The sequence below is a fragment of the Montipora capricornis genome, chromosome 3 (genome assembly GCF_036669925.1).
Source record: "Montipora capricornis isolate CH-2021 chromosome 3, ASM3666992v2, whole genome shotgun sequence".
Taxonomy (NCBI): Eukaryota; Metazoa; Cnidaria; class Anthozoa; order Scleractinia; family Acroporidae; genus Montipora; species Montipora capricornis.
The window spans coordinates 66,373,693-66,383,692 of NC_090885.1; the positions used below are offsets into that span (position 1 = coordinate 66,373,693).

At 39.2% G+C, this 10,000-nt stretch overlaps 1 protein-coding gene across 4 annotated transcripts in view; it reads right to left on the bottom strand.

Moving 5' to 3' along the window:
• Positions 1–510: 510 nt before the first annotated feature.
• The window catches only part of LOC138043787 (uncharacterized), a 9,695-nt gene continuing 205 nt past the window's right edge, over positions 511–10,000 (bottom strand). The window contains exons 1-6 of one of the 4 annotated variants that reach the window (XM_068890237.1): positions 9,920–10,000; positions 5,132–5,381; positions 4,729–4,912; positions 3,485–3,557; positions 2,541–2,820; positions 511–1,054 (exon numbers count right to left, since the gene is read on the bottom strand). The exon at positions 9,920–10,000 is cut by the window's right edge and continues 205 nt beyond it. In XM_068890237.1, coding sequence (XP_068746338.1) covers positions 838–1,054; positions 2,541–2,820; positions 3,485–3,557; positions 4,729–4,912; positions 5,132–5,379 — 1,002 coding nt within the window. In that variant the 5' untranslated portion in view covers positions 5,380–5,381; positions 9,920–10,000 and the 3' untranslated portion in view covers positions 511–837. Of the gene's footprint in view, positions 1,055–2,540; positions 2,821–3,484; positions 3,558–4,728; positions 4,913–5,131; positions 5,382–5,728; positions 5,885–6,211; positions 6,476–9,919 lie in introns of those variants that run through there. The other 3 variants (XM_068890238.1, XM_068890235.1, XM_068890236.1) reach the window with 3 other exon arrangements.

Consider the following 10,000-nt stretch of genomic DNA (forward strand, 5'->3'; position numbering starts at 1 on the left):
GTATAAATGGGTACCGGCGAAATGCTGGGGCTAACCCTGCGATCGACTAGCATCCCATCCAAAAGGGCCGGGGAGTAGAAATACTCCTAGTCGCTTCATACTACGCAAACCGGAGATAAGCACCGACCTGGTGGGCCTTTGGGCCTTCCTAAACTCTCAGTTAACAGAGACTTTTTTTGTCAACGTACGTGAACGAAGTTCCTTACGCCAAAGCTAACCTCCTTAATTAGAATGAGAAGAGCATGCGCGCTAAAAAAATCAGGGAGGCCGGTCTTTTCCCATTCCCTGTCCAATGCTTTCATGATAATATTTGAGGGGTTTGTTTCATTTTTATGATTATAGTTTATTATAGTTTTATGATTGTTACTTTTTAAAGAGAGTTTGAGATCGTGATGTCAGGGACAAGGACAGCGATGCGTTATTTGACGTTTCCATGTCACAATAGCCACAATAGCCAGCGCTTTGATTGTTCGAGCAATTCGGCCGAGCCAAAACTGTTTACTGCCTGGATCGGCAAATCCTAAATTAATTTTATTAAATTGAATCCTCCGCAAAGCGCTTCCTGTCTATTTAGGGGCATGATGCTTGAAAAATATTCATTTAACAGCAATTATCTTTATCAACATCTCGAACTCAGCGTCAAGTTCGTAATAAATAATATAATATGGACGACTGTGAACATCGACAATGATCGTAGCTACATCGATTCATGAGTAATTTTAAATTAATTTATATTTGTACGAATAAAGATATGTTGTACATCAACATAGTTACTTTTAAGTATAGGAAACGAGGTTCAGATCAGACTTTTTCGAGAATATAATAGTAGAGGCTTTGTTATTCTCCTTCCTTTGGGAAGACGTTGTCTGCCATAAAGTTGATCACGTTGCCTGCAGGTCTGTATCGACCAACTACAAATGTTATTTTTCCGTCTGCAGTTTTTGCTCGGCCCATTCCCAATTCTTTGGTGTTTTTCCATACGACCTGAGTAAAGTGTCCAGTGCCACTCTGCCATCCACCCTGAAGAAAGTCATAATCGTTGACCTCTTCATACCTATGACAAAAGAAGCAGGTTTAGTCAAGGACAGGGGACAGGGTTAAAAAAAACACGTGGGAGATAGGAGCGAAAGTGCAAAACTATTTTTCCCATGTAAATTTTCATTAATAGAGTTTTTCTACTATTTTAAAAAGAGCGTGCGACTTCATTGTTTGTAAAACGGCGTTGCAATTTTCTCTTTCGTAAACAAGCGATGCCATTTGGACGAGACTTTTCACTCTTAAGTTTGTCATTTGCAAATTAGGAAAAAAATACTTAATCTAGGACTAGATTTAATTTGCAGCGTATGTCACTTAGAATTGCTTTATACAGACCGAGATATTTTTATTTTGATCTTCCCGTGAAACGACACCTTTCCAGCTAATCGATCATACGTCTTGCATAAGAAATTACTACGGCACTAACGGGATTGAAAATGGTCACTCGTTCAACTGAGCCAATCGTAGTTAACAACTCGTCTAAAGATAGCTGTATCTTTGAAAGTGCCCGCGTTACGTAGACCAAGTTTTGGAGTTTTAGGCTCCTGGTTTGAATAGCCAATCACACCGCGCCTTCAACGCTATCCACCGTTTTAGTGTATACCAATTAACAATTATTCACCGAAGGCTCGGTGAATATCAGTAATTAGTATCACCCAACCTGAATGGACTAATGCAAATCCTGCATTTTGATTGGCTACGCTACTAGAGAACTATTAGCAATAGTCCTCGAGTAGCGAACAGCTTTTTTCCGTTTTATTTCCAAATAAATATTTCTTCAACTTGCATTTGCTAACTTTGTTATTGCCTTTTCTGTCCGTCTAGTTGGGTGAAACAATTAGACCCTTCGCCCTCAAGGGCTACGGGTCAATAGCCCATGAGGCGAAGCCGAATGGGCTATTGCGCAAGGTCTAATTGCTAAATAAAACAAGCGCAAGGTCTAATTGCTAAATAAAAACCGAGACGAACATCGATGTTCACCGAGCCTGAGGTAAAAACAATTAGTTTCCTCATCTGTCATCTCAACAAAACCATTAGGTGATTATCGCCTAATAATCACCTCAAGTGTAACCAATCAGCGGAGAGAATTTTCAATAATCACCTATATGTAATTAAAGTAATGGCTCGGCTTATATAGTTGCAGCACGAAAGCCGCCCTGGATTATTAAAATCGAACGCATATATACCTTATTCTTAATGACATTCTGAAAAATTGGAATTTGAGGGCAAACGAAGCCATTAACATTCGACACTACGATTGTTGATGTTGATGGTTTGAAAACTATGATGCTTGGCAAATAATATTGTTGAAAAGACGTCACGTTAAAATCACCTATAATCATGATTGATGAATTTGTTTGAAATAAAAGCTTTAAAGCAGACAATGATAGTGCACCCGCGCAGTAGTTATCTTTACTTTAAACAATCGTGCGGCTAGCTTGCTTGTTTCGCTGTGCCTTTGTTTATTTGTTTGTCAGCATCAGTATGATTTTTCGTTTGCTTACCAGAGAGTGGTTGCCCTCTCAGCCGCTGTATCAAAATTTCCTGTAAAATAGGCCAAGTTTTCTCCTGTTCCTTTTCTTTCATTCTTGCTCGCATGCTGCAATGTCCGGGCTTGTGCAAGTTTCCGTGCATATGCTTCAGCCTCGTCGGCTAAGTCTTCTGCCCAAGTCAAGGTTGAAACTCCGTGCAGTGTCCGAAACTTGTTATGTGTGTCAAGGGACTGTTTCGAAAATGTGCTTGTAGGCAGCGATGCTGCTGTGTTGGATGTTAGAAATGTTTCTGCTAAGAAAAAATGGAATCCGTTCAGCATCTTGGGCCAACGAGAGCACTTCGCGAGCAACAACTATAAATTTTAACAATTATTAATTATTAAAGAAGTCAATGAAGCTTCAAAACTATAGTAGCAGCGCAAGCTGATTCAAACTTTGAAGCGTTAACTCCTATTAATCAGTTCATGATTGACTTGATACTTCTATCAAATACACAAGCGTTTCTGATTTTTGCACTTGATTTTCCCGAATCCTGTAAACCGATCCCGAGGCACCGTGACGCTTTGCCAGTATTAACTCAATATTAAACTTATTCGTGCGACACTTCGGTCTCAACCTCGGGCAAAAGATAACATTTTCGCTGGCAACTGATCTCTTGATATCTCTCAAGGTTTTCCTTGTATGAAGAGAAATCAAACAAAAAGCAAGCTGCACTAAACGCTTCGAAAGTCCACTGAGCTTCATCATGAATTCTCATATCATCATGAAATCATGCAAAGAAAAAAAGGAGGAAGCTTGACATTTAGATTAAGGAAAGTTGAGTTAAGGAATACAACGTAGTTTACAATTCTTCGGATTAACAATATTTAAGAATTCTTTTTAGTTTCTTCAGAAATCTGGTTGTGTGGCCTACCACACCCGGCTCAAGTGATGAGGAAAAAACGAACGCCTACTACCTTTTCTTGCCTGGTCTCTCGTCGTCCTTCTTATCACTTCAGCTTTAATACTGTTACTGTCACTGGATGATTTCTGAAAGAAAGCATGGGGCAAGAAGATTATAAATTGAGTCTTTTGATACCAAAATAAATACGTAAAACTCGGGCTCACCAAACATTGCTTAACATGAACCCGTCGGTCTCGGTATTGTTGGTAAAACGAAACGTCGTTTACATGACCGGAAAACGGATCATTACAGGTAACATTAATTTTGCACTTCCGCTGCTTCTGATCATGCAATCAAAACCGGTCACAACATCAAGTGGGACCATTTTGAATTCTTGGCAAATGGGACTGATTTACATTGTAAAATAAAAGAAACCTTACCGCAGTTTGTTTGTTGTTTTTGATTAAATATTAGGGAAAACTATACCGAATGCGGAATTCCATTCATGTCCTTTTCGCAGTTTCTCTCAAGAAAATGATTTGCTAAGGAGACGCGGGAAGGCAGAATAAAGGAGGAAGGGGGAAAGAGGAAAGAGAATTGGCTTTCCCGATGGGAAAGCAAATTCAACACGTTTTCCATTTCGAAACTATTGGAACTCTTTAGGAAGGTCAAACATACATACACACCTTTACAGGGCTTTTCAGACATAATGTGCCGACTATTTACAACTAACTATACGAATCCACAAATGACCATCTCCCAACATCAGTGGCTTCATAGCTCAGTGAGAGCGTCGCACTGGCATCGCGAGGTTACGGGTTCAAACCCCGTCGAAGTCCTGAATTTTTCAGGCTTCTCTACGCAATTGCTAAAATTGCGATCATAACTGCGAGGATCATAGCTTCACTTGAACTAACTAGTTACAAGAAAAATGATAAAACTGATAAACTAATTAAATATGAAAATGATCAAAAATCCATTTTAAAAAGATATCTTCCAACGTGGAGCGCCGCTAACAGCGAAAGACCGCTGGCCAGTTTTTAATCTGCATCTAGATAGATTAAGATCTTTTTTTACATCTTGTGTTTCTATCATGAAGAGCTAGTGCTTCACCACTGATTTAGACACATATCATGGTATGTACCAAAAACATAAACAGACTGACGATTCCAAAGAAATATTTCTGGGGATTTTTACGCCGGAGGTAAGCAATCGCAATAATTGCCAACAGCTTTTCCGCATGATTTTCCATAAAATTTTTTGGCGTCGAGGCAAGTTTTTATAAGACAAGACCGCTAAAGAACATGGCCTACGCACCCTTGGTTTGACGTTATCTTGGAAATGATTGATAAAATTTCCCGCGGGACGATATCGGGCGACTACAAAGATCTTCCCGTCAGCGCTCTTGGCCTGGCCAATTCCGAGTTCCTTCGTATCTTGCCACACGATTTGTGTAAAGTGACCTGTGTCGCTTTTAAAACCTGGGGATCTGAAGTCATACCTGTGAAGAGAATAATAAGGAAAGTTAAGAATTGAAAGAGACTTGTTTTAATTCGGTAGTTGCTCGCTTCGTTAGTATTTACGTAATTGTTTATTCTCAAGATATAATTGAAGTGTCCGCATATAAATTTACCGTTCGCCAAACTAAAACAGAAATCTTTTTCCAAGATTCAAGGAGTAGCCTCTAAATTAAGCTAAATCTATCACCTTTGTCACTTACTTGTCAACCTCCTTAAACCAAAGATCGACGACCTCATCACCAGAAACGTTTCCTTTTCCAAAGACCGCGTATAGATTTTCTCCGTCGTCAGTATTGTCATGTCTAAGACGACCTTCTTTGGCGAGCTGATTTGCCCAGCTTTGAGCATCCTTCTCCAGCAATCTGGACCAGTTGAGGTCAGAAGCTTGGTGCAACGATCGGTACCTGTTGTGTGCTTCAAGAGCGTCCTTACAGAATTGATCCGGCATTTCTGATAGGGTAAACAAAAGTGCAACCTGATAAACATCGCTCATTGAATCGTTTTAACTTGGGTGTTATCATCCCAATTCGCTGTACAACGGTTTGACAAAATTCAAACTGATTTTCATCTTTTTTTTTTCGGGGACCCCAGTTTTGCTTGTATGCCTTTGCTTTTGTCATGTGATCATCATATTTCCATCTCTAGAAGACAGTGACTTGAAACCATGAATAATACTTTTATTATCACATTATTAGTACAAAAAGAAACTGAATAACAAAAAGAACTGATTCAAATATCTCGTTCAAACTTCTCCTGGTTTACGAAATTCGTAAATTCCGGAAAAAATGGAACCTTACCCCTTTTTTTCTCCTCTGGCTATCAATCAATCCGGCAATTAATCTTGTACAGAAGAATATTCTTTCAAAGCTCCCTTGCAATCATAAACTAACCCTCGATACATGACTTGCAGTTGTTATAAACGTTTAAAACGGTTGTAGCAGACGTCATCAATCAGGAAGTTGCAAAAACCCACCAACACTTTCAGCGTGACTGTACACAAAAAACACCGTCTAACGATATCATTACATGACTCATTAATTCGCGGTGACAAATATACATCGTCATTTTTTTCATTGGTGTTTCTTACTTTATTTGAAAATCATGATTTATCAGAGCCAAAGTTTTCAACTGCAATAAATCCTACAACACTAACCCTAACCTCTTGACACTGTAAAATAAGAGAAAACTATGACCTCGTAGCAAATTCTGTGATGTTAACTATGGGTAGTTCAGAGAACGTGAACTTAAGGGCTTGAGGTCAAATTAGTTTGCTGACTTACCGATCAGTTCCTTTGACAAGGGCCTCAAGAACCGAAACTGACACCAAGGCCGACTTGAGAAATTTTCTTTTTCCTTTTGTGACAAGTTGTTCTCTTTGTCGCGATGAAGGATTATTTTACTTTGCGAATGACCGGCTTTTAGCTGATATTCTTATGCATGGAAGCATTAAATGTACATCATATTGCTGTAGGTCAACCATGTGAGTCTAAGCATTTGCTGTCTAAAGTGTATCAAACCAAACTTTTCTCTGCCTCCGGAAAATAAATGACGAGTATGATGATCATTTCCGCTTGTATTATTAACAGAGCTTCTTGACAAAAGCGCAGTTGAAAGCGGAATGGTGTCAGCCAAACCTCAAAAGCAGATCGTTTTCCTTTTCAAATAAGATTCCAAGTGCGTCTTAGATTATTAACGCCTCTTTTGAATGTACTTTGACCGGTTATCTGTTTAAACGTTGCTGAAGAGACAACAGGAAAATGAAGACTGAGCAAGAGAGAACATTAAGGCTTTGTAATGTACCCATGCAGTGGGAACAGCTGGTCATTCAATGGAAAACGTCTATTTGCTCATTGTTTAATTAAGGTTGGAAAGAGGATTGCTTGTGCTTGTGCCAACGAACTATGAAAAATCTTGTTACCGTGTGCAAGCGGCTCACGTCGAAGGACTACTACATTGCGAATTCCGTTGAAATAAAATGCATCGTCAGAAAAAAGGAATACGTCAAGGAATACGAACTTCGAAGCGGTGATTCGAATTGCGTCAAAACACCCCATATCACGAAAATAGGCGGATGTTACTCGCGTCACGGATACGGGTTGATATCTCTGGGGTGTAAGGAACAGGAAGACACCAAAATTTGCTGTTTTGGATATTATACAACGCGACGAAGAACTGGAGGAGTAGTTTACGACCTCGGTAAATGACGAGAGTACTGAAGCCATCCATTATCAATGTCACTAATCAAGGTTAACTAGTTGCTACGTTTCGATAAGACTCAACATGTCAATTAAATTTCAGGAAAGCCGTAATACATGTCATTTCCTGAGGAAACGTAGGCTACGTGACCAGCTGATCTTTCTTAGGCTCCTCACATGGCGTGATTTTTTTCATATAAGCAAGATGTACTTTAAAATCAAGCGGAACAAATTACAAAGACTGAAAGAGAATCATCTTTTGCATCGTCAAAATATCATATAATTGCCCGTGGTCGTCCACTGAAATACTTCACATGTATTGTAATCATATACTGGGCCGTAGTCTTTATTGAATGAGATTGCGTGAACGAGATATCAATTTTGCGTGACATCCCAACACGGCTGCGAACAAATTCAAGTCTCTCTGTTTCGTTTTGGTTTTTTGTTGTTGTTGTTTTTTTTTTCAAGATTGTTTTTATACACAAGCAATGGTCACCTTTTTTCTAATTGTTGATAATGGGGAAATGCGTCACCCGTGGTCCCTCAGTAACAGGAAAATTACAGTCAAAACGAATGGAAATTTAACCACTGGCATTGTGTCCCTTTATGACTGTCACCTGTCAAATTCACATCAACATCTTCTTGTACAATTAGTGGCTGACACAATTACCAGAAATCAGAGATACCTTGACGATATTGATTCAATAAAATTAATATGTGATGCGCCAAGTAAATTTACCATATGTCTAATAACCTGAATGTTGACCTCCAGCGCAATTAACCCGTTGACTCCCAGGAGTGATCGGTACGTAAATTCTCTTCACAATTTCAATGAAATGTCAGTCAGAAAGGTATTGAGAATAAAGAATATTATCAGCTCATTAGCTGTGATCTTGATATAACACCAAATTCTTATGACTACCCAACAAAGACGTTCGTGGTACTAGTTAGGAGAATGAACTTTCGATCGTGGGAATGATAATGGTGCAGAATTGTATCGGGAAGTTTAAGGATTTAAATGAGACCCAAATGCTTCCTTCATGTTGGCTTTATAACTGTATTTAACACAGTAAGCCCTATTTTTGAATGGCTCTAGTGATTCTACCGAGAGAGCTTTCTATTGTCACCGTCAAAGATGATCCATTTGTTTCCTGCATTTGAAAAAAGACATTTTGAGTCTTTTAAACGCAGCAATCGATTCATAGAGATGACCATCCTCGCGGTCATTAAAGTCCTACTGTGATCAGAAATCACTTCCTTTTTTTTCTTCTTCAGATTTTGAAAGTGTATTTGCTTAACACTTGACTGGCAAAAGTTTGAGCTTTGATTTTTATCCAAAGGTTGTTTACTTTGGGCGTAAGATTTGGACATAACTGCCCGATTGGACATCGGAGAGTTGGCTCTAGGGAAAAGTGACGTTATTGAATCACTGACTTAAAATTCCAGCGTGTAAACGCAGTTTATTATATATACAAAACACGAGTTTAAAAGTCTAAAAGCCCGAAACTCCCGTGCTGCATAATAATTCAGCCGCGTGCGCACGCATTGCATTCTTAAACCATTGAGTCTTTGACGTCATTTTCTCCTCCATCCAGCTCTTTTAAGACTTTAAAGTTAGTAAGGGCCACTTACCGTTTAGTTAACATAGTTTTGAAATCCAAAGAAAAGTAAAATTTGATTTTGTTTGGTCGTAGTAGCACTTTAAAACGATTGATAAATAACCTGCAGAGCAGGCGCTTTTTCATTAGTGCTCGTTGAAAGTGGCCGCCCTATTGGAAGCGTAGCAATGAGTGAATGAGGTTTATTATCAAACCCCTCGTCTTCCGCCTTCTCCCCTAACCCTAATATGGTTTCAGGCTGAAACCATATTAGCTCGCCCCAGCGCTCTCTCAATTTCTTCGTCCAAGATGGCGTCATAGGAAAAATCAGGATTATTCACCGCTTTTTACCCAAATACACCTGTTTCGCAAGTTAACTGATAAATGTTGCATATAACCATTTATTACCTATACACACCCCACAAGCCTTAAACAGACACCGTCGACATAAACTAAGATTCTTTACCGACCAACAATTTTTAACGAATGTAAAGATGATGGATACACAAATAAGCGAAGATCTGTGGAGGTATCCATAACTGCAAGCCGTTGGTAATATATGTCGTTCCATATAGTGCCATATATATCTCACGTAAATATTGTATTTGACGTATAAATCAATGTGCGATGTAGTCGTTGCTAATTTGTCCACTTTGACGCACTATTAGAAAACTTGGATAATTAATTATCGTGAAGACCGCGTTCAAGTCAATTGGTCTTCTGACTTCAAATTGCAAGGTTCTTATTCAGTATTAATCTTCTGCTGTAACAGGAAACTACCCATAGACCGTTTTCATACCTGGAGAGCACCTTAAATTTGACCACAACAACGAGATTCCATTTTTAGACATTCTTGTCACGGGCGACTCTCTAACAGCACTCTAATGGCATCCATCGACCGGAAGAAGACATTCACTGGACTCTACACCAAGTGGGATTCGTTCACACCACGCAAGTAATTATAAAAGATTAATCTCATTCACACACTCACTTATCGTTGCTACCAAATTTGCTCCATTCCTTTCTTCTCACAATCCGCTCTCAAATGTTCTCCGAGAACGTCTTCTTCAAAATGGTTACCCTCAAGGTATAATTACATACATCATTAACGGTGTTTGGAACAGAAACAGAGACAAGCACAACAACCCTAGGCCTGCCTTGAGAGTTCCCAAGAACGGTGTTCATTTTTTGTTACCTTTCTTAGGTTCGCAGAGCAACCAAACCTCTAAACGCCTGAAATCCGCTATTTACAGTTTCCACTCTTGCGTTACGCTGA